At 34.4% G+C, this 25,348-nt stretch overlaps 3 protein-coding genes across 5 annotated transcripts; all 3 read left to right on the top strand.

Annotated features, from left to right (window-relative positions):
- The first annotated feature begins 1,939 nt into the window (after positions 1–1,939).
- On the top strand, positions 1,940–13,502 carry LOC114419628 (probable phosphoinositide phosphatase SAC9). The gene is made up of 13 exons (XM_028385354.1): positions 1,940–2,117; positions 2,228–2,823; positions 3,635–3,767; positions 4,111–5,333; positions 5,672–5,779; positions 5,892–6,062; positions 6,426–6,668; positions 7,480–7,905; positions 9,321–10,106; positions 11,215–11,412; positions 11,502–11,960; positions 12,059–12,289; positions 12,884–13,502. Exons 1-13 carry the CDS (start codon positions 2,105–2,107, stop codon positions 13,163–13,165), a joined length of 4,869 nt encoding a protein of 1,622 aa, XP_028241155.1. The 5' UTR covers positions 1,940–2,104; the 3' UTR covers positions 13,166–13,502.
- Positions 13,503–13,782: 280 nt separating this feature from the next.
- Positions 13,783–14,766, top strand: LOC114419629. Its single transcript, XM_028385355.1, has 2 exons — positions 13,783–14,155; positions 14,362–14,766. The coding sequence occupies exons 1-2, from the start codon at positions 13,944–13,946 to the stop codon at positions 14,615–14,617; spliced, it is 468 nt and encodes a 155-aa protein (XP_028241156.1). The 5' UTR covers positions 13,783–13,943; the 3' UTR covers positions 14,618–14,766.
- A 5,143-nt stretch (positions 14,767–19,909) lies between these two features.
- On the top strand, positions 19,910–23,219 carry LOC114419627 (acid sugar phosphatase-like). 3 transcript variants are annotated; one of them, XM_028385351.1, is made up of 7 exons: positions 19,910–20,060; positions 20,144–20,213; positions 20,321–20,480; positions 21,022–21,106; positions 21,752–21,968; positions 22,183–22,247; positions 22,785–23,219. In XM_028385351.1, exons 1-7 carry the CDS (start codon positions 19,962–19,964, stop codon positions 23,037–23,039), a joined length of 951 nt encoding a protein of 316 aa, XP_028241152.1. In that variant the 5' UTR covers positions 19,910–19,961; the 3' UTR covers positions 23,040–23,219. The 3 variants fall into 3 exon arrangements, with proteins under 3 accessions (XP_028241152.1, XP_028241153.1, XP_028241154.1); XM_028385352.1 differs by having other exon boundaries at positions 21,025–21,106; positions 22,785–23,142; XM_028385353.1 differs by having other exon boundaries at positions 19,944–20,060; positions 20,324–20,480; positions 21,025–21,106; positions 22,785–23,142.
- Positions 23,220–25,348: the final 2,129 nt, after the last annotated feature.

Raw genomic sequence — 25,348 nt, 5'->3', positions numbered from 1 at the left:
CTTCTTAGTATCTCTGGTATTGTATATACATAGTTGTTTGTCGAGGAAAAAAAATTAACTTACTGACAAAACGTAACACAATATTTATGTATAGGATTGATGAAATATGCACATTAGTACATTGATGGAAAACACACGGTATTTATATTGAGTTTGATTGAAAACATTGTATTCAATAGGGAATGAAATTATGATGAAATTTTATTATTTTCAATAAAAAAGAAAGATAAGGGAAAAAAACACATGTAGAGAGTTTAATGAATAATGAGTACAAAATTAAGGTTTAAAAATAATGAAGGTTTTTTTTAGTAATCAAAGTAAAGTATTTATTAAATTTGTTGATTATTAATTTTTGATAAAAAAAATTCAATTTATCACTTTTAATGAACTCTCTTTTTGAGATAAAGGGTTAAAAAATTATTAAGTTAGATACAAAAGTCTTGTTGAGGATAAAAAAGTGTTTGATAAAAAAAAGGAAAAAGTGTGCTTAATAAAATGGAAAATGTAAACAGTAAAAGTCATATTAAAAATTCCTCTAATTTTTTTTACGACATTCTTTTTTTATAAGCATTTTTTACGACATCCTTCTTCTTTATTTTTCAGTTCTTTAATAGAATTCAAGTAAGAAAAGAAAAACTGTTCAGAAAAATCAAATTTAAAGTCTTATCTAAAGAAATGAAAATAAAAATATGGATACATACATGTTCGTCATTTTGTTTTGCTAACCAACAGAATGATAAATGGTACAATTTTTTTTATAATTAGTACAGTAATCCGTGCAGCACGGAAATATATTAAATTTATAATATCAAATACCTTTTACAACCATATAGTATCAATCAATTAAAAGCCTTTTTTAAATAATCCTTCAATCTCAAAACAAGTGTCCTTGTTTTATATAAACCTATAAATATAAATAGATGAAAAATAATAATAATTTATAAAATTAATTTTATGAAAGAAATGAAAAAAATAATATTAATATTAGATTTAAAAATTAAAGTATAATTTATTAGAGTATGGTTGGAAAAGAATAATTAATGTTACATTAAAAAAACATATATGATTTATTTTGGGACAAATTTTTTTTTCCTTAAATGTGACACTTATATGAGAGAGAAAATAATATTTAAAATACTTAAAAAATAATATTTAAAATAGTTATTATAAAATTAATAATTTTAATATATATATATATATATATATATATCAATTTTCAATTGTATTATTCATTATTTATCATTTTATATAAATTATAATAGTTATTTTAAATTAGAGTTTTTTATGTGAAAGTATATTTAGAAACTTTTGTTAACTTTCTGTTTTTTCAAATTTATTATTTTTAAATTTAACTTGAATTTCAATAATTTTTTAAAATAAATTATTAATAATTAAAAATAAAATTATTTTAATAATTTAGTTCTAAATTAAATTTCAATAAATTTTTAAAAGCAAATTATTAATAATTTAAAATAACATTATATTATGATATAAATTATTCATCATAAATTTAAAATATAATTTTATATAGAAAAAGATATTTCTTGATTATAACTTTCAATTATATAAAATATATTTATTTTGTGGAATGCAAGTATTAAAATACTAGTTGTAGATTAAATTCTAAATATTTATTTTGGTTTCTGAAACTGTGAGACATGATAAATTAAATCTTAAAATAGAAAATTTAATATTTAATATTTAATTATGAAGGAAATTATAAGGTTAATATACTGGTTAAGAGATAAAAGATAATGAGAAAAGATTCGAATCCTTAGCATTAATAAATTAACAATGACCTTTAAAAAAATGCTACAAATGTGAAAAAAAGATAGAATTCGGCATTCTACTTTACTACAATACACGAAAAAACAAACAATTTCTTTACTTTTTAATCTATCTCTAATTTATTTATTTATTTATCATAAAATAAATTAGCTCGCCTAAAACGAGGGAATACTCATCAGCGTTGGTCACGAACGAGTCACGACCTTGAATTGATTCAGTCAAATCAGCAGAAGACAGGGGTCGGAATCAAACCAATCACCGGAACCGATTCCGTTTATGAGCGGCGACGCGCCGTCGATTTAACCACCGCAAACCGATGGAATCACCGGGTAAGCCAAGCAAAGCTGGTTCCATCCCTTATTTCCGTTTCATCACTTTCACTTCCCAGTTTTCAACCTAATTCGCGTTCGTTCCTTCGTTTCGTTTGTTCAATTTTCAGGTGCTTTGAGGGACACGTCAGTGATCGTGGTGACGCTGGACTCCGACGAGGTCTTCATCGTCGCGAGCCTCTGTACCAGAACCGACACTCAGGTAATCTACGTCGATCCGACCACTGGCGCGCTCCGCCACGAGGCCAAGTTAGGGTTCGATCTGTTCAAGTCGCAGGGCGAGGCCTTGGATTTCGTCACCAACGGATCGCGGTTTGCCTGCAGGAGCAGGACGCTCGCGAGGGCGATTCTAGGCTATGCCGCGTTGGGGAACGTCGCGCTGCTCCTCGTCGCGACGAGGCTGGTCGCGAGTGTTTCCAATCTGCCCGGCGGTGGGTGCGTGTACACGGTTGCGGAGAGCCAGTGGATCAGGATTCCGCTGCAGAACGCGGTGGCGCAGGGGAAGGGAGAGGTGAAGAACGTGCAGGAGTTGACGGAGCTTGATATCGATGGGAAGCATTACTTCTGCGAGACGAGGGACGTTACGCGGCCTTTTCCGAGCAGGATGCCGGTGAACGAACCGGATCAGGAGTTTGTTTGGAACGCGTGGTTTTCTACTCCGTTTGTTGAGATTGGCTTGCCGCGGCATTGTGTCACGCTACTGCAGGTTCTGTGATCTCTTCTGTTTGCAATTAGAATGAATGTAGTAGAACTTGATCCTGAAATAGCGATTGCTTGTTGAACCTGTGAATTGAATCCTGTGAAAGTAGGATACAGAGTAGGATACTCCAAATTCGGGAGTCCAATGCAATTTATGATTTGCTGTTACGCGTGTTCCTTGATATTGAAGGAAACTGCTGACAAATGCGGCCACCGTTGCAATCACTTTACTTCAAAAACCTTGATTTTGTGGCTGAATTTGCAGTCGCATACTGTCTTTTAAAACCTTGATAACTTGTGTTACCTTGCTAGCTGAAAGTTTTTGTCTGTGAAAATTGGTTCCCAAGAGAGGCGAATTTGTTAGGAAGATGATGAGTCGATGACTTATTGTGTGATAATGACAAAGGATGTAAATAAATGGGTTTTGCAGTTTGCTTCCCGCAAGATGGAATTTGTTGCTATGTTGTGTTGGACTATTTGTATAGACAAGAGCTTTTAATGGAGCAATGTGGCAAATGATGCCTTTTTGGAAGCAAAAATTGTGTTTATATTTGTTTGCATTTTGGAATTCTAATCCTCATACAGTGGTAATCATGAAGGTCAACATACGTTTCATATACCATCCTGATGGTTTAGTGTCTTGGCTGTTAGTTTCTTGTTAGCTATTAGTTTTCTTATCTTCCTCCAAGCTTGCACAGGCTCTGGCTCAACTATTTTTTTTATAGCAGTGCTGTACCAAAGATAGTACAGTGTATAGAGCAATTAAGACGGAAAATTCACATGTGCATTCTGTTGTCTCACTTGGTCTTGATGTGTAGGGGTTTGCAGAATGTCGAAGTTTTGGAAGCTCGGGTCAACTAGAAGGTGTTGTTGCTCTCACAGCTCGTCGGAGCAGACTACACCCGGGTACTCGATATTTAGCAAGGGGGCTAAATTCATGTTTCAGTACAGGTGAAGAAAACTATCATTGACTTTCCATCTTATAATGAATTGAGTGATTGACTTATAAAATAGCTAGCATCATGTTCATTATGGTTTCAGTATCTCTACTAATTTTTGTTTATTCAATAGAACCTTCTTTTGCTTTCTGTTGGCATGCATTAAGATCTTCTTTATTCAATTTCCCAAATTTGGAAAGGTTCCCAAATCACTTATTTTACCCTAATTCCTTTTGTAGTGTAACTTTTGCTTGCTGCTTCTTTCATTTATGCATTCTATATTCTGTTTTGACTTGATAACCATCATTTCATGTGCCTTAGTACATGCCAAATGTTTATTAGGTTCCATTTTACAGGAAATGAAGTGGAGTGTGAGCAACTTGTATGGATTCCCAAACGAGCTGGTCAAAGTGTACCTTTGAACAGATATGTATGGCGAAGAGGCACTATTCCTATCTGGTGGGGTGCAGAACTGAAAATCACAGCTGCAGAAGCTGAAATTTATGTTTCAGATTGTGATCCTTATAAAGGAAGTGTACAGTATTATGAAAGACTGAGTAAGAGATATGATGCTCGTAATATGGATATACGTGCAGGTGAGAATTCAAACCGAAAAGCTTTGGTTCCCATTGTATGCATTAACTTGCTTCGAAATGGGGAAGGAAAGTCAGAGTCCCTTTTGGTTCAACATTTCGAGGAGTCTATAAACTTTATTAGATCAACTGGGAAGCTTCCGAATACTCGGGTCCATTTGATAAACTATGACTGGCATGCCAGTGTGAAATTAAAAGGTGAACAGATGACAATTGAAGGGTTATGGAAACTTCTAAAAGCACCCACTCTATCTATAGGTATATCTGAAGGGGATTACTTGCCTTCACGACAACGAATAAATGATTGTCAAGGTGAAGTTATCTACAATGATGATTTTGAAGGTGCATTCTGTTTAAGAACAAATCAAAATGGGATTGTACGTTTTAACTGTGCTGATTCTCTTGATAGGACCAATGCTGCTAGTTTTTTTGGTTGCCTCCAAGTATTCACAGAGCAATGTAGACGGCTGGGGATATCACTTGATAGTGATCTGGCATTTGGTTATCAATCGATGAATAATAATTATGGTGGATATACTGCTCCACTGCCACCTGGGTGGGAGAAGCGTTCTGATGCCGTGACAGGAAAAACATATTATATTGATCATAATACCAGAACCACCACATGGATGCATCCATGTCCTGATAAACCATGGAAGAGATTTGATATGACATTTGAGGAGTTCAAGAGATCAACAATTTTGTCTCCTGTATCTCAACTAGCTGACCTTTTCCTACTTGCTGGGGATATTCATGCTACTCTTTACACTGGATCCAAAGCAATGCACAGCCAAATACTTAGCATATTCAATGAAGATACGGGAGGAAAGTTTAAACAGTTTTCTGCTGCACAAAATGTGAAAATCACTTTGCAAAGAAGATATAAGAATGCAGTTGTGGATAGCTCTCGTCAAAAGCAATTAGAAATGTTTCTTGGAATGAGGCTTTTCAAGCATCTTCCATCAATTTCCCTTCAACCTCTACATGTATGTGACTTGCCAACTGTCAAAGTTAACTGAGTGATGGCTTTCTGTTTCTTTTTCATACATCAAGTGCCTAGCAATTGCAGTTTCATATTTAATTTCATGTTAGTTACTGAATCACATCTCTCTCTTTTAAGAACAACTTAATTTATATGGCATCTCTCTGTTCTCTAATTTTTTGCTTATTCATGTCTGCTTTTGGGGTATTCCACTGCTAACTTTTGACTTGTAATCCCAGTTAATACAGTAGAATTTTTTTAATGCTGACACTTTTAAACCCTGTGGTTTTGAATGGAAATAGACAAATAGTTATCAATAGCTAAGCTATCTGATCATTGTAGGTACCGTCTCGGCCGTCTGGTTTTGTTCTCAAACCAATTGCAAACTTATTTCCTATTTCTGGTGGTGAAGCTAGCCTTCTGAGTTTTAAAAGAAAAGGCCTAGTTTGGGTATGTTAAATATTTTTTACTGTTCTATCATATATGAATTTATCAATAATATTTACCTGAAATTTTTATGTATCTCTTCTTATGAAAGTATGTATACCTTTTCCTTTCACAGATTTGTCCACAACCTGCAGATGTAGTTGAAATCTTTATTTATCTTGGTGAACCTTGCCATGTTTGTCAGCTTCTTCTCACAATATCCCATGGTGCAGATGATTCAACTTATCCATCAACAGTTGATGTACGGACAGGGCGCCATTTAGATGGGCTTAAACTGGTCTTAGAGGTCTGTATTTGGCACTCATTATGTCTTGCAACTCATATTATTCATGTATGCATAATACTGCAGAAAGAGTTGGTCTTAATCATGCTTATTGAATAGCAAAAAGCCTTGTGCTCATTTATGTTGTGTGAAAAACCACAAGAGTTTCCAACAGGAACAGTTTGAAAAACATCTTCAATTTTTAATTATTATTTTGACTGTTTAAATTCATTTTCATTTACATAATGCGATATCTGCTTCAATAAAAAATAATATTTTTTAAAAAATTTTAAGCAACGATTGTGTAGCTGTAGTGACGGGCAATTTATTATGAAGCTTATTTATATATAGTTCTTACATCTGAATCTGTCTGACATCTATTGGCAGGGTGCTTCTATACCACAATGTGCGAGTGGGACCAACCTTTTAATACCCTTACCTGGGGCAATTAATGCCGAAGACATGGCTATAACTGGAGCAAATTCTCATCTACATGCCCAAGATGCATCACCCTTATCATTACTGTATGATTTTGAGGAACTCGAGGGAGAGTGGGATTTCCTTACTCGTGTAGTTGCGCTAACCTTTTATCCAACTGTTTCTGGAAGGAAACCATTAACGCTTGGCGAGGTAGATATTTTGGACAATTTCATAACTTGATGAGTCGTGGCTTGACTAAGTATAATATTCTTTGGCATTTTCTTTAATTTTCCATGTGGGTCGCATGAATGTTTTATTTTGTCTTGCAATTTAATGAAGCCAATACAGTGCAAAAATGTTACATAATTTAACTGAATTGGTGAGTTGGTAATCAATAAGTATAGGTTGAAATTCTTCGTGTAACTTAACTATTTTTGGTTACAAAAACTCATCCTTCTCTTTGTGTAACATTAGTAAATATGACTTAGATCCATTTGAAGGTTTCTTGGTTATAATGTATTGGGTGGAAATTCATGACTGAAATTAAAATTTATTGGCTCTTTCTGCCCCTTTTATTAACTACTGGCGGTAAAGTTTTCTAGCTAAGCTAATTGTTTGTGGGTGTTAAATTTGGCTGTATGTCAATAATAATGAAAACTTTTCCCTTTCTAAAATGATATAATACTAACAGATTTTCATTGTTTCCTTTTTTCTACTAATCAATTTTCAATTTGATGAGCCAGAAATATTTTCTGAAATGTCAAGGTCTTGAAATTAAAATTTGTAAAATTTAATCTGGATGTGTGCTCCAAAAGAAATGCAACTTAATTTGCAGTCTCTCTCTACTTGTTACCAGACCAATGGTTGAAGGCTTTACTTGCATACATGCTCTCTTCATTCTTGTGCCTATTATTTCAATTGTTCAGTTAGTTTTCTATTCTTTTAGGTCTATTTTCAAGGTAGGCATGTAAATTTGGGTTACGTGAATCTTTAATTGCTGCTGTATGATGATGTGCTATAGATTGAAATCCTTGGAGTTTCTCTTCCGTGGAGTGATGTATTTACTAATGAAGGCCCTGGTACAAGATTAGTTGAGCATGTCAAGAAGTTTGAAGAGGAGCTTAATCCCTTCGTATCTGATTCGGATACGAATCCATTTAACTCTTCATCCTCAGAAAAAGCGTCACCACCCAAACAAGGAGGCACTTCTGCTGACCATTTCATTGACCTCCTGTCTGGGGAGGACCCGCTTCCACACCCACTTGCGCAACCAGTTACTGAAAATATTGTCTACCAGGAAAATGACCCACTTGATTTCTTGGACCTAAGTGTTGAAAATCATAGTGCCAAAATCAATGGTAAAGTTTCATCAGAAGATGCCAGACATGCAGATAGTAGTGCTGAACAATATTTAAAGTGCCTTAAAACTCTTGCAGGGCCAAGTCTGGTATGTTATCAATTTGTCGAGACAAAGCATTATAAATTTTATTGTTCTGCCCATCCAATATGATCAACCCCTAGATTTTATATAAATTTTCTTTTTCCCCAAAGCATTCTTTCTATCTTCATAATGAATATACTAATTATTCCATTGTTGTTGTTGTCGTCAAAGATAATGCATGACATAATATTTGGATGTAACTATTGCTCTAGATAGATTGTTTGAATTTGGTTCTTCTATGCTCCCTCTAATAATAAAGGGTAGCAAAAAGGAAAAGGAATTTCATTGAAGATTGTTGTATGTGATCAGATTCCATGTAGGAAATGTCGCCTTCTTATTTGCCAATTTTCACATTTGTCTTTGCATCATAGTGCAGACACTTTTGTTTGGATTAAATTTTTTTGTGTTTTTGAATGCAGTTTTTCCATTGAATTTGGAGCAGTTTTTATTGGTTGATTTATAAGTTTTGGGGAGGTTAGGAGGGCAATATTTTCTGATGCTGCGCAGATTTTGCAGTTCTCGGGTGTATTTGGTTGGAGTGGAAAGTGATATATGGTTTTATGTGGCTTTCTATTGGTGTTCTGCTTATGAGCTCTGGAAGGGAACTGCCCTATTAGATTTGCAGAGGGATTTGAGTGTTTTATTGTACTGACAAGCTTGTTCAATTTTACTGTTTCCTTTTTTTTTGCTTTCCTTGATAAGAAAGAAATCTCATTCTACTTTTTTATTTATAGGTCGGGCATTTTTGTTCCTAAGATTTTAAAATCCTCCATTAGTCCATGACTTTGAAAAAGTAATTGGTTTTTGTTCCTTTTCACTTTATTTTTCTCTATTGTTTTGCCCCATAAAAGATTCAAGTGAATGACATTTTGCAAATTAAGGGATTAACCGAAGATTTTTAAAATCTTTGGGAACTAAAATGCCTGAAACACTCCTTGGTTCCTCACTTTAATATATTTATGAGAAAAATTGAATAAATGTAACGCTTGTTTACCCACTTTGAGATATGGGTTGTGCTTGTGGCTTCTCTTTAGTACTCACGGCTATTTCAAGGGAGTTTCTGTTTTTCATATGGAGAGAGACTTGGCTGCCATGATGCATGATTGATTCCTTCTTTTCATGTGTTGTCTTTTTTTCATCTGTTTTAGAGGATTTTTCTTCTTCTGAGTCATACTTTCTCCATTTCTCCCTAATAAAATTTCTTTATAAAAAATGGGAAAATTCCTGATAAGTCAAGCCAAACTAAGATGTTGGGGAACTGGTTAATAGTGATTGGTTAACCAGTTGCTTGAACTTGATTCAATAGTTATCATTCACCTGTTCCCATGGGATAGCTTGGCTGGACACTGAATATACAAGTAACACTTTTAGTATCTTCAATTTAAATCTAATTCATGAACTATTTTGACTATGTTTTGTAGCAAAGAAAAATCAACTTCATTGAAGCCATTAAACTTGAGATTGAACGCCTTAAGTTGAATCTTTCTGCTGCTGAAAGGGATAGAGCCCTGCTATCTGTTGGAATGGATCCTGCAACCATAAATCCTAATACACTGCTCGATGAAGCTTACACGGGAAGATTATCTAAAGTTGCAAACAATCTTGCCTTGCTTGGAGAAGCTTCTCTTGAAGATAAACTTGTTGGTGCTATTGGTCTTGGGACTGTTGATGATAATCCAATAGATTTCTGGAATATTATCAGAATTGGGGAAACCTGTTCTGGTGGTAAGTGTGAGGTGCGTGCTGAAATTAGAAAGGCAGTTCATTCATCTAACACAATGTCATCTGCTGGTGCTTCAGAAGCTGTATTCTTGTGTTCTCAATGCGAAAGGAAGGCTTGCAGAGTTTGCTGTGCTGGGAGGGGGGCATTTCTGCTTGTAGGATATAATTCAAGAGAGGTCCAAGTTGACTTTCCTGTAAATCGTTTATTAGCTCAGGATGGTATAATTTGTAAACGGTGCTGCCAGGATATTGTGCTTCATGCATTGATTTTGGACTGTGTGAGGGTTCTGATTAGCTTTCGAAGAGCAGAACGTGTGGAAAAGGCTGCTTACAATGCTTTGAAGCAAATCATTGGATCATCTTGGGATTGTCATCTAGAAAAGAAACAGGTCCCTGATAGCAAGTCTGCTGGCAAAGCAGTACAGTTGTTACTGAACGGATATGAATCCCTGGCTGAATTTCCTTTTGGCAGCTTTTTACACCCGGTATATTTTTTAACTATATATTTGATTTTAGGCCTGCTGCATTTTGTTTTAATTTTTCATGTGAATTTTCAAGCCACATGCTGTTGCATCTACCAAAAATGTGTTTAATCCATGATATATGACTTATATCAACAGATGCATGGATGAGTTTAATACCAATCTTCTAAATGATTTTCATATTTGATGATTGCAAAAGGAAGGAAAGCATTGGATATAACTAACACAAGAACTTAAGGTTTATGTTTCTGTTCAAAGAATCACAAATTTTAATCATGAATTTGAAAGAATTGTGGATATACTTTTTTGTAGCTGAATTCTTGAGTAGGATTACATTGTCTCTTAGAATTTGGGTTTGAGCCTAACTCAACCTAGAAAACCAACGTGAGGTGAGGGTTGCCCTCTACTTATGTACACAACTTTGGCCATATCACTAGTCAATGCAAATTCTCCAACACACTCTTCACGCCAAGGACTAGACATCTTGAGCATGAAGTTTGCTGGACTGGACATCTGCGGGTGGTCCAATGAGGGCCTGATAACAGGTGGTCTGAAAGGCCTAACATTGATCGTTAGGATAGGCTTTGATACCATCTTAGAATTTGGATTTGTTCCTAATTCAACCCCACAAAACTAGTTTGTGAGGTGAGGGTTTCCCTCCACTTATATGCACAACTTTGATCGTATCACTAGTTGATGTGGGATCTCCAACAGTCTCATTTTGTTAAACCACTAGAGCTGAATTAATGGTTTTCAAGTGATATATCCAGAAAACATAGTAAATAAATAATACAAGCCATGTTGTCTAGATAAAAACTTAGAAGACTAGCAAATACCAGAGTAAACCTATCCATAATTATATTGCCAGCTTTCTAACATGAATACTGAACCATTTTCTGTGATTTAATCAACTGTGGCTTTTGGTTATCCTCTTATTTGTACTAATTCCATGTAAAATGAAGCATTATGGGGTTAACTTATGTTACAATTATGATGTAGCAAAAAGAAAAGATGTTTTTGCTACATTGGGGAGCACTTAGTCTTCCAAATGCAGGTCTAGTCCCATTTTTGCAACCTATATATTTTATAACCATTAACCATGCAATTGCAGGTTGAAACAGCAGCAGATTCTGCTCCATTTTTGTCATTGCTTGCTCCATTAAATTCTGGTTTGCGGCTATCATATTGGAAAGCACCATCTAGTGCCTCCTCTGTTGAATTTGGAATTGTCCTTGGTAATATTTCTGATGTTAGTGGGATTATATTGATTGTCAGCCCATGTGGCTACTCTATGGCTGATGCTCCAATTGTAAGTATCCATTAGTCATTTGCTTTGTGCTTTATTCTTTTTATTGTTCATTGAATTTAGAATTTAACTCTAGGATTATGTTGGCACAGGTGCAAATTTGGGCAAGTAACAAAATACACAAGGAGGAAAGATCATTAATGGGAAAATGGGATCTGCAATCTATGATTAAAGCTTCCTCAGAATTATATGGACCTGAAAAGTCAGGAACAGAGCATAAAGTGCCTAGACACGTAAAGTTTCCCTTCACGAACTCTGTTCAGTGCCGCATAATTTGGATAAGTTTACGCCTTCAGCGACCTGGTTCAAGTTCTATAAATATTGGAAATGACTTCAATCTGTTGTCTCTAGATGAGAACCCTTTTGCACAAGAAACTCAACGGGCCTCATTCGGAGGATCTGCTGAGAGCGAACCCTGTCTTCATGCCAAGAGGATTTTAGTTGTTGGAAGCCCCATTAGAAAGGAATTTGATCTTAAGCCACAACAAAGCTCTGACCAGTTGACCCTGACAGGGTGGTTGGAAAGAGCTCCACAGCTTAGTAGATTCAAGGTAAAATCTTGTTTTTGTGTAATCCTTTTGCGATAACCAATTTTGTTTTTGAAGTTATCTACATCTCAAAAACATTGATTAACCTCTTATTTTCTTAGGTTCCAATTGAGGCTGCTGAAAGATTGATGGACAATGATCTTGTCCTGGAGCAGTATCTGTCTCCTGCTTCTCCCTTGCTTGCCGGATTTCGTCTTGATGCCTTTAGTGCAATCAAGCCTCGGGTTACCCATTCACCTTTTTCAGATGTACATAGCAAAAATTTTCCATCCCTTGTGGATGACAGATACATCACTCCAGCTGTATTGTATATTCAAGTATCTGTTCTCCAGGTATTTATTGGAACATTATCATACTGCTTCTGTCACTTTTCTCTTGCCTAGGGGAAAATTGTTGTGGCTCCTTCCATGAATTGCTATGTTTTGGAAGAGCTCTGATTTTGTGCACCTAATGTGTTTCTTGCCATGGTTGTTTGGCACCTGCACCATAAATGTAGAATGAATTTTAAAATAAGATAATAGGAATCAAGGTTTAATTCGCAAAGCACTGCCATAAAACTTCGTACCCCATTGCCCAGAGGCTCTTCTCTATGCGAAGGTATGGGGGAGGGATGTTGTACGCAGCCTTATCCTTGCATAGAAGTATGGTACTTGATAGAACATTATGGCGGAAGTTGATCCATGTAGCCGATCCCACCTAGTGGGATAAGGCGTTGTTGTTGTTGTTGTTGGTTGTCAATAGTAATGTGCTAAAATTTTATCATGTTATGAACCAACTATTCTGTAAACTTAAGCTGTTAAATAAAATCATATGAATGTTTTTTGTTACATGTTTAATACCTATACACACACACAATCTGAATTACTCCTTTTTATTCATCCTCTATGGGTGAAAACAACCTGACTACTGTCTTTGATTGATTGCAGGAAAACCATAGCATGGTTACCATTGGTCAGTACCGATTACCAGAGGCCAGAGCTGGAACACCAATGTACTTTGATTTCTCTAGCCAGATACAAACTCGCAGAATTTGCTTCAAACTAGTTGGAGATGTTGCAGCTTTTACGGATGACCCATCAGAACAAGATGATTCTGGCACTAGAATTTCTCCACTGGCAGTAGGGCTATCTTTGTCTAATAGAATTAAGGTGTATTACTATGCTGATCCATATGACCTTGGGAAATGGGCTAGCCTGGGGGCAGTTTAATTACACGTCAGTACTTTTGTCTATTACATTGATTGATTGTGTAAACTGTTTTCACATTTTGTTGTATTATGGCATGTAAAGTTCATTCATTGATGTAATTGTATTTATAGGATTATTCTATTAGGAACATTACTAATGTTATTTAGTTTGTCAAAAGGGTGGATTTCATTTTTGACTCATCTTCAATGTATTTGTTTCTTTCTTTCTTTTCTAACAGATCTTGTAATGTGCACAAGAGTCAGTCTCTAGTTGAAATATTTTGTGTTAGTGGTTGTAATTGTCGTTGAAACTGGCAAGCTGAGGAACACTTGATCCTAAAGCATGATTTCTTTCAATCCTTCTTTTATATATTATTTATGTATCCTTCTTATTTGTCATCTTCATGATCATCACGCGGGATGATGGATATTGTTATTGATCTTTAATGACCTTTTTCAAATAATGGTTTGGCACCGTAAAAGCGTATGCTTCGTTTCAATACAAAAAAACGTGTAATAATAGATACAAAGCAAAGGCCAAGGTGGGGAGGGTCCACAGTAGGCAAAGCGATGGAACCTTATCTGGAATGAGCCAATGAATTTCCACAATCAGATCACACACTTCTCATTCAAACAACATCCAATCCTTGTTCCTGTCCTGGCTAACATTACCGACTGCTTTCATATTTCGTGTAACGAGATAACCACCAAAACTCGATTTTTTTTAGTTTTTAATCAACGAACACATAGCCTATTGTTGGTTGCTTCTGTTTTTAATTTTCATTTCAGAATAGGAACCAATGGCTCATTTGCTGACACCAACTCCTACCACTGCTGCAACAGCTCTCTCCGCCAGAGCCCGGAAGAGCCCCCTCTATTCGTTGAAAAATGTTTACTTTCCAACTTCAAGAGTGTGCTGCGTTGGTCACCAATATCAACAATCTCACCCCTCTTCCCTCTCTGATCTTGATCAAGTCCCTCCTCCCGGTGACAATCACTCTCTGCGTCGCAGGTATCTCTCCTTTATAATAATCTCAATTTATTCTCAGCTGCATCACTTATAAATTATTACAAGTTCTTGAAGTTAAAAAAATCTTCTATTACATTGTCATCATTATTGTTATACCATATTGAAATTAAATTGAGGAAACTGAATAAGCTAGGTGATAACTTGACATGATGGATGGTACATTGGTATTGCAATCTTGTTGTATGCAGGACATTGATGGGGTTGAGTGGTGCGGCAACGTTGGGGTTGAGTTTGAGTGATGAGCAAAGTGCAAGGGGTGCAGCAAGGCGTCCACCACCTCCACCACCGACGGAGAAGAAGGACCCGAATGTGAGTGGTGTTCAGGCTAAAGTGTTGGCTAGCAAGAGGAGAAAAGAAGCCATGAAAGAAGAAGTGGCAAGGCTAAGAGAGAGAGGGAAGCCCGTTAATAAAGAGGCACCTCCTCCTCCTGCTGCACCTGAATAGTTTCCACATGTTTAACCTTTCTATTGTGATCAGTTACAATTGGTTGGTGTTATTGTTGTATTACTATATCACTGTTGGATTGAATAAGACCGTTTTGTTTGACAGTTTATGTAGTGAAATGACACTCTTTTCAAAGGTGTATGGTTTCATTTTACCATTCTAAGTCACTCATTTATCAAATTAAGAAAAAAAATCAAACAATCATGTAAGAAAAAAAAGTCACATGTTTAACCTCTCATCACATAACATCCCAGTTTCTTGTCTTTCATTTATCAAATTAAGAAAAAATAAATAAAACAATCATGTAAGACTATTAGCTGAAAAGCTTATTAGAAGCTAAAAAATAAAAAAATTAACTTATTAAATTATAAGTGTTCGATAAAATTAATTGTTAAAATAATTAAAAAATATAAAAAAATAATAAAATCATGATTTATTTATAAAAGATAATAAAAAAATTAGATAAATATACTAGGAACAAGAAGAAAAGAAAATATAAAAGATTAAAAATGATTAAAAAAATCTTATTTATTAAAAAGTTAAATAAATTTTTCAACTAAAAAAAATTAAAAAAATACCTGAAATAAATATAGTATGAACAATGCTATCGCTTACCATTGAACAAGATGATTACTCCACACGACTTCTATTAGACGTTTGAAGGCCACACGAAAAGGATAAAACTAATCATTATATAAATTCAAACTTTGGTCCTGCCAGTCTGAGAAAACTAAAAGGTTCTAATTGGTTGTCTGAAAACATTTTTATTCATACAAAATTTGTTCCTAATTTATACTTTCTCACCAAAATAATCCGAGATGATGTAAAGCTGAAAGATGATAAGTTATTTCATTTGATATAAGAGCTTATTTTATATAAGTTGTATGAATTAGTTTATGAAAAATAAGTTAATTTATAAATTATTAATTTTTTTCTTATTCTTATTAATTTACTTGATTTTTTATTCTTTTATTTAATTTTAAAAACTTTCTACTTACTTTAACATTGTTACAAACATAGATGTCATGTTTATTTTCTTAGTTGTTATGAAACTCGGAATTCAACTTTATTAATATTATTTTTAGTATTAAACTATTTATCTTAATGAATTAATACATTTTTATTTTTTATTTTATTTAAAATATATGGTCACTGTTTATTTTCTTAGTTGTTATGAAACTTGGAATTCAACTTTATTAATATTATTTTTAATATTAAACTATTTATTTTAATGAATTTATACATTTTTATTTTTTTATTTTATTTAAAATATATGGTCACTAAACAAAAATTGATAAAAAAAATAAAAATTATAAAGAAAAAATAATTTTACCCTTTTGTTTTAAAATAATATTAGTAAAAAAATTAAATATTAAAAAATAGTTAAAAAATATAAGTTTATTTAATTTAATTCTACTTTGTTTAAAAAATAAATTTTTTATATAAAGCAATAGTACTTTATTAAAAAATTGATTTTAAACAATGAGTAAAATCATCAAATCTTTATTTTTTATAATATAAAATTATTATCCTACTTTTTAAGATTTCTTTTTATTGAATGTCCTACTTTTTAAGATGATATATTATTAAAAATAAATTCAAAATATTAGAAATTTTAACTATGTTATGTTAAGTCATTTGATATTTATTGACTAACTTATTGGTTAATCTTACTAATCACTTTCAATTAAATCATCTAGTTTATAAGTTTTTAGCTTTACAGTAAAAATAAATTCAAAATATTAGAAATTTTAACTATGTTCCATTACGTCATTTGATATTTATTGACTAACTTATTGGTTAATCTTACTAATCACTTTCAATTAAATCACCAAGTTTATAAGTTTTTAGTTTTACAGTTTTATAGCTCTTAATTTATAACTCTCAGCTGGTTTTATCTAAGATAATAGTCATTGGTTAGCATTTATCTCAAATAAAATCATAGTAAAATTACAAAGAAAAGGAATGGAACAAAAATTGGTATTGCACGCTTTTATCATGTCTAAAGCCACAGGAGATATAAAATGATCGGGATGATTAAAAGGAAAGAACATAAACAAAAATAAGGAATTTCATCTCCTATACTAACAAAACCTAACATTCTAACACATTAATATTTACCAATAAAAAAATGTATAAAGTCATCATTAATCTTCACCCTTCTCAATTTATTTTATGTGTGGATAAATTTTACCTAGTGTAGATGGTCAAATTTGATTGGTAGTACATCTTAATCCATAACCAACACATAACATGGGTTATAAAAAAAATTAAAATTTAATATCACTTTTGATCAATTATATTTAACAGATGTTTTATTTTAATATATTAAATTTTAAAAAAATTATTATAATAATTCAAATTTTTAAAATATCTCATTTTGATTATTTCTTCTCGTTTTCGTTAAATACGTTATCATTCTTAAAAATTCTTACCAACTTTATTTTAGTCATAATCCTCGTCAATATTTTTCCAAGAGTAAAGTACTAAATTAGTTCCTCACTTTTGGAGGCGCTGTTAATTTGGTCCCTGAAATTTAAAAAATATCAAAATGATCTTTACATTTTGTTTGCCACGTTAGTCCCTGCTATTAGTAGTCTTTAACACCGTTAGTAAATGTGTGATGTGGCACATTAAGTGCCACCTGGATGCACACGTGGAACTTTTACATCAGTTTCTTCTACTTGTCACGTAGGAGGGACTAAATTGACATTAAAGGGACTAAAATGACATAATTTAGGTGATCATCTTTTCTCCCAAAATGTTAAAACCCTAACGGCTACTTTAACATTCATGCTTTCATTCCATTTTTCCTCCTACTCATACTCTCATCCAATTCTTATTATTCTCCTATTCATCTTTCTCCATCTTTGTAGTTCTTTTTCTATTATTTTGTGGTCTACCATGTCTGCTAATTCAAGCACAAGAGGGAATGTCACGTCAAACCGTCTTTGCTATTGTCGTAGAAGAACTACCATTCGAACAGCAAGAACGACAAGGAATAATGGGAGACTATCTTATGCTTGTCCATTACCACAAGTAAGTGAAGTAATGTTAATGGTGTTTTTTGTATTCTAATTTTTGTGCAAGATTGAACATGAGTATTTTGTGTTATGCAATATTGTGCAAGATTGTGCAGTAGGTGTCCAATGGTCCAATTCTCGCAGCTAACTTCAATTTATGGCCACTCATATATCTCATTACATAACATCGAATCTCTTCCAGCATAGTCAAAATAGGCTTCGTTCTATAGGTAACAATCTTTGAGTTAAACACCTCACAAGTATTGTTGCAAATATTATCCACCTTGCACCACTCACTATAGTAAGCCTTTGTCCAAGCTTCTTTGGGCCTATTCTTCAGATACTCCCATGCCTTTATGTTTAATGCCTTTACACGAGCCAAGTTTTGATTAAATTCAAGAAGTGTAGTAGATTTGGCACAATCCCAAACAACCCCTTTTAATTCCTTATTCTTCCATTGTTTTGTAAAGTTCTTCCACAAATGCATTGCACAAAAACGATAAGGTGCACCATGTAGGACTTCTTGTAATGCTGGAATAAGACCCTGCAACATTTGTGAAATTATGTCAGAACAATCCCTAACTTTTGTCACTTACTGTCAATTATGTCAGAACAGTCCCTAACTTTTGTCACTTACTGTCAATTTAGTCCTTTAGAATTAATAATATTGACAAATTTATCCAAGTGTTAATGCATGCATGCATGTCAGACATAAAGTTCCACTTATGCTCCTTGTAGTCTTCAATATCTTCATGCAACAATGTTAAAAACCACTTCTAGTTATCTTTATTTTCAACATCTACCACAGCATACGCCAACACATAAATATGGTTGTTTCTATCAAGGCTAACAACTGACAGAAGTTGTCCACCAAAATACCCTTTCAAAAAACAGCCATCAAGTCCAATAAATGGCCTACAGCCAGCAACCAAGCCTTTCTTACATGCATCAAGGCAAACATATAATCCATGAAACTGTGGTGGTTCTTATGGTATAGGAATAGTGTCTATTTTCAAAGTTGATCCGGCATTGCTCCTTAAAAGCTCATGAGCATAATCCCAGACTCTGCCATATTGCTCCTTCTCACTCCCCTCACATCTAACTCCCCACCAACATACTCCAATTTTTCATCAGCTTCATTCCTGATAAAGGTACCTTCATGGTGTATTATTAAGGTTATTTCCCACATCTTGTATAACCAAGGCACAACAAACAGAGAACACAACGCAACATGCGAATAAACCAAAAATTAACTAAACAGAATGCAAACACTAATAGAGAGCAAAAACAAAACATTGTAAATTAAAACAAACATAGAAAAAATAAAGTTAAAAATCATGAATGCAAGTTTGTCAAGTAAGAATAGTGAAGGGTGACGAAGAATGACAACCACCACCACCACTGGAAGAGCGACGATCGACGTGGACCTAGCACATGAATGCTATCCTTCAATCATAGGAGGGAGAAAATGGTGAGAGAGAATTTATTACATTTTCAATTAGACTGAAAACTATTAGGGATCAATTTGACACTATATATAAAAATTGACTCTTTATTTTCCAATATAACATTTAAAATTATGTTATATTAGTTCCTATGAAGTGACATTGCTTATTTTCCAATTACGTTTGTCACGTGTGCGTCCAGGTGAAGTGTCACATCACACATTTATTAACGGTGTTAGGAGACTACTAATGACACTTATGGCAGGGACTAATATGGCAAACGGAGTCGATGATCATTTTGATATTTTTTAAATCTCAAGGACCAAATTGATAGAACCTCCAAAATCGCAGGAACTAATTTTATACTTTACTCATTTTCCCAATCACAAACCTCAACCCTCTCTTTCTCCATCCAACGCCGTAGATCTCAATCCCGGTACCTTCCATCTCCTCACCTACACCATGTTGTAGTGGAAACTCACGGAGGTTCTATGACAAATGCAAATCACTGTTGTGCAATTCATTTTCTCTGCAGATCAAGGCACAAACACAAGTTAGATTGTTGTTTCTGGGTGTGATGACTTCATCACTTTGTCAAACCTCAATTATTTTAAAATTTTATACTATTTTGTTAAATTGATTATTTTAAAAGTTAAAAGAATGTTAACATTCTTAACAAAAATTACAATTACAAAATATATTAAAATGAGATAATTCAAAAACTTAAAATATATCATAAAATTTTCAAAATTTAATGTATGAAAATAAAATAACGTATAATAAAAAATGACATTAATAAAAAAATTAAATGAATTGGCCCAAGTACTTTAACGAATCTGATCTGAGCAAAGGTTGGTTGTGAGCGAAACACAGAAAATGATACCCAGATGCTCTGTTTCACCCCCTCAGATTCGCCCATTTCAGTTTCAGAACTTGAACGGTCTCCGACAACTCGCCGAAACGCGGCGTTTCAAGGTCCCTCTTTCCCTTCCACACCCCCCATAGGATTTCAACACTTCATACCCACACAACATGCTAATGTCACACACACTATGCAGGTATGGTTGCTGGACCAGTTCGGAGTCCTCCACGATGGAAAACAACCTTACCCCGGTGCCATTTCAACCTGTAAGTATTATTATTCAACACTTTCCCTTTTTTTTAATCTCTTTTTTTTTGTGGTTCTCTTGTTACGGACACCATCCTATGTTATGTTATGTCTTGTTTTTTCTTAGTAGAAAATATAGCTAAGACGGGTGCTAAGATGGTGATCATAAGCAACTCATCGAGACGTTCATCGGTGACTATTGAGAAAGTCAAGGGTCTTGGATTTGATGCCTCTCTTTTTCTGGGTGCCATCACTAGTGGAGAACTAACTCACCAGTACTTGCAAAGGTTCTTCTTTTGTACTAAAATATGTTTTCACTCCTGTTCTTTCTGTGAAATTTAGTTTTAGTCCCTCAATTTTAACTTTGATCGGTTTGGTAGTAGTGGTTTCCGTCTCTCCTTATGGTGAAAATCTCCTGTGATGATTGACCAAAACCATTTTTTTTTTCTAAAGTTCAGGGACCAAATTGAGCAAAGATGAAGTATTGAAACTAATACCAATTTTTACCGAAAGTACAAGGACTAAAAAGAATTTTTATCTTTATTTTTTTTATATCTCTCTTGTTTCCTTTTCATGGGGCAATAGTGACTGTTACATGACTTTGATTGAATGATCCTTCCTTTGAGTTTCTTCCAATACCCTTTTTCCTATTCGTCACCGCATAATTCATGTTTCTTTGCTACGTTTAATTGCAATCATATTATAATTTTTCTGTTGCATTTGGTGCCTTTTGCTTATGAGAAATTGTTTACTTGTGCAACATGTGAATTTGCTGTCCATGTTCAATCATCAGTGCCATCCTCATGTATAAGTTGTTGTGTTCTTAAGCAGGAGAGATGATCCTTGGTTTGCAGCTTTGGGAAGGTCTTGCATTCATTTCACCTGGAATGGCCGGGGAGCAATACCTCTCGAGGTCGGTAGAGTAGCTTGAATTCTGATATTCAGCCATATTCACTTGGGCTCTGTTTGGATAAACTTCTCCATTAGCATTAACATTTATAGGAGAAGAAATTAAGATAAATTGAGCTTCTCCCATAAGTTAAAACTTGAAATCTAGATAGCTTCTATAAAAGTTAAAGTGCATCAAGTTAATTTTAACTTATGGGAGAAACTGAATTCATTTTACTTTCTTATTGTCTTCTTCTATAAGTATTTATGGAGTTTATCCAAACAGAGTCTTATTTACTTACTATTTCCTAAATAATATTGCTTTATGCAATATATCATGGCATGATTCTTTGAGTAATTGCTTTCTTGTAAAATTAAGGAGTAATCTGGTTTATAGTTGTATCATTTGGTCTGCTTTTAAAGGGTTCCTTTCTTCGTAACTGATTGAAGGAATTGGAAGAATTGACTAGTTTTATTTTCCCTAAACATGAGATCAGTGAGGTCTTTTTCGTTTTTGTCCAAATCAAAGTCAAATGATTTTCAATTATCAATAATATGGCAAAGATATTTGGATATAAAATATTTGAGTTAAATAATGTAAAGATGATTGCAGAGAATAATATACATCAAGGGCTTCAAAATCTTACAGCATATGAATAACTTCGTCTAGGGCTTAGACTTGCGAGTCGTTGAGAATGTTGAAGAAGCTGAATTTGTTTTGGCTCATGGTACTGAAGCCTTGGGGAATGCCGATGGCAGTTCATGTTCAATGAAACTTGAAGACATGGAGAGGATATTGGAGCTTTGTGCTGCCAAAGGAATTCCTATGGTGGTAGCCAATCCAGATTATGTAACTGTTGAAGCTAGAGACTTGCGTGTGATGCCTGGTGAATTTGCTTTATCTACTCCTTTCTCCTTTTAAGCAAATCTAATAATTTAATGCCTAAATAGTAATTATAAGTGATACTTTTTTCATCTTACAGGACAAGTTTTCTTTAGATGGCATTTCTATCAGTATCATGTCGCATGTTTGTTGATTAGGTTCCTTCTTTCCAGTTTCACCTTATACAAATATTTTGCTGTGTTTTTCAAACTTATTAGGTACACTGGCAGCTAAATATGAAAAGCTTGGGGGTGAAGTAAAATGGATGGGCAAACCTGATGAGGTGATGGAACTGCTTCTGTGTGAATTATTAATTCCCTTTTGATAATTGTTTTCTTCTATGTGTAATCTAAGCTTTTAGTACCTAGACTGCTTATATTTCACTCACACAATGATGCATGTAAGAATACTTTTTCTGCACTTTATCATCTGATACACAATTCAAGTATAACCTAAAACTTTGTCAATTTACTAAAGTATACACAATTCAAGTATCACCTTTCAAAATTCTTGAGCAGCATCGTTAATCCCTCTAGGATTTTCTAGTTATCTGTATCTTGTTAGTCTAAGTGTGCACTTTGTCTATGGAATCTTAAGTTCTTAGCATGCAAAAGTAAATTCACAGTTTCAAACTATCAAATAAAATTATATGGATTAAATTATCTAAACTACTAATATCAAATTCAACATAATTCAAATCCACAGATTTAAATTTTTCACATTATGGTAGTATTAAAAAAATTTGTGAGCTCTGTTGCATTGGCATATCCATCCATATTCCCTGTTCTTGACAGTGTTTGTAACAATTGAGATTTGTCAGATAATCTACAAGTCAGCCATGGCCATGGCTGGCACAGATGTTTCTGACTGTATTGCTGTGGGTGATTCATTCCATCATGATATTAAAGGTGCTAATGCTGCTGGAATCGAATCTGTTTTCATCACTGGCGGGATTCATGCTACTGAACTTGGACTCCATGGTTTTGGAGAAGTTGCAGATTCATCTTCTGTGCAATCACTTGCCACCAAATATGAAGCTTATCCTTCTTATGTGTTGCGTGCATTCACATGGTAGATCTTCATCTCAAGGAATCTGAACCACTACAGTTATAATTGTAATCCTTTTGGTTTTGTATGATTTATTGGCCATTGATACAAATTACATACTGTGTTGATAATTTGGTAACTAAAACAAGCAAGATAAAACAAAAAAAAGATGAGAGTATAGTGCATGCATAGTGAAGTTTTACTGAAAGAAATTGTTTCCTTGAATAATTCATTAAGCACCATTCGCTTATATACAAGATTACAAGCTAAAGATATGACTAAAGATAAATATAATAGAATGGCTAAAGATAAACCTAATAGATATAACAACTATAAAACTAAAGATAAACCTAATAGCTAAAGATATGATTAAAGATAAATCTAATAGATATAATAACTATATAAAACAGAATATATTATCATATGTTCTAACACACCCCTGCAGTCGAAGCGGGAGGTCGATGGACACTGAGACTGTCTCGAAAATCCTCAAATAACACCAAAGGAAGTCCTTTGGTAAATATGTCTGCAATCTGATAACGAGACGGGACATGTAAAACTCGAACTTGATCACGAGTAACCTTTTCACGAACAAAATATATATCCATCTCAATGTATTTAGTGCGTTGATGTTGAATCAGATTACCCGCAAGATATATCGCACTCACATTATCACAATAAACCAATGTAGCCTTCTGGATTGGACAATAAAGCTCCAAAAGTAGATTTTGCAACCAACATGACTCCGAAACTACATTGGCAACCCCTCGGTATTCAGCCTCTACACCAGACCTGGACAAAGTAGCCTATTGTTTAACTGACCAAGAGATCAAATTATCACCAAGAAATACACGATACCCAGAAGTAGACCGTCTCGTATTCGGGCATCCATCCCAATCAGCATCCGTATAAGAAACAAGAGTGGATGTAGATGATGGATAAAGATGAAGACCATGGTCTATAGTACCCTGAATGTAGCGTAATATGCGCTTGAGAGCGTGCATGTGCTCATCCTTTGGGTCATGCATAAATAAGCACATCTATTGCACTGCATATGTAATGTCAGGTCTGGTAAAAGTAAGGTATTGTAGAGCCCTAGCAAGGCTCCTGTAGAGAGTCAGATCCTCAAATGGAGTGCTTGATGTAGCACTAAGCTTTGGTTTAGTATCAACAAGGGTAGGTGATGACTTACAAGAAGACATGCCAACACAATCAATAATCTCCATGGCATATTTCTTTTTGAGATAAAAACAAACCACCTGCATGATGAGTTACAACAATGCCCAAAAAATAGCTCAACTGTCCCAAATCCTTCATAGCAAATTCCAAGCTAAGAAGGGTAATAATGGACTTACGAAGCTCATCAGAGGAAGCAGTCAAAATGATGTCATCCACATATAACAAAATATAAGCCATAGAAGTACCTTGTCGATAGATGAAAAGAGAATGATCCGAAGTGTTATGAGAGAACTCGAGTGTATGAACAAAATCAACAAATCTCTTATACCAAGCCCGTGATGCTTGTTTAAGCCCGTATAGAGACTTCTTTAACAGACAAACATGATTAGGTTTTTGCGGGTCTCTAAAACCCATAGGCTGATGCATGTAGATAGTCTCATTAAGTTCACCATGTAAGAAGGCATTTTTGATGTCAAGTTGATGAATGGGCCATGCCTTAGGCAAAACCAGACTTAGAACTGTACGAATAGTTGATGGTTTGACCACCGAACTAAATGTGTCACCACAACCTATGCCAACCTGTTGAGTTTTGTCATCACCTACAAGACGGACTTTATGCCTCTCAAAAGAACCATCAGATTTTTCTTTATGAGCAAAAATCCACAATGACCGAATTACATTAACATCAGGTGGACGGGGCACCAACTCCCACGTCTTATTTTTAATAAGAGCATCAAATTCATCATCCATATCCCTTTTCCAATTCAGGTCCCGAAGGGCCGACACGGGGTTACGTGGCAGAGGGGATTTAGCAACAGTGGTATGAAGATTAAAGATCTTCTTTGACTTAACTATCCCATGCTGGCTGCGTGTAACAGCCCGAGGAGGTGGGCTGGACTAAGAGGAGGAGAAGCAGTCGCTGAATAATTCATACAATTAACAATATTCTTCTTTGGCTCAATGGTTGGGCCGGTTGCAATATTAGAGGAGTTGGGCCCGAATGGAACTAGACCAAGAGTTTGAGCATTAGGAGTAGTGGATTGAGACACTAAATGGTGGACCACGTATGGGTTTGGGCCATCATCTAAGAAATCATAAGTCTGAATATGAGCAATATGTAATTTAGCAAATGGAAATTGTGTCTCATCGAAAATGACA

The sequence above is a fragment of the Glycine soja genome, chromosome 7 (assembly GCF_004193775.1).
Source record: "Glycine soja cultivar W05 chromosome 7, ASM419377v2, whole genome shotgun sequence".
In the NCBI taxonomy this organism is placed as follows: domain Eukaryota; kingdom Viridiplantae; phylum Streptophyta; class Magnoliopsida; order Fabales; family Fabaceae; genus Glycine; species Glycine soja.
This window is presented reverse-complemented; position numbering and strand designations above follow the sequence as displayed.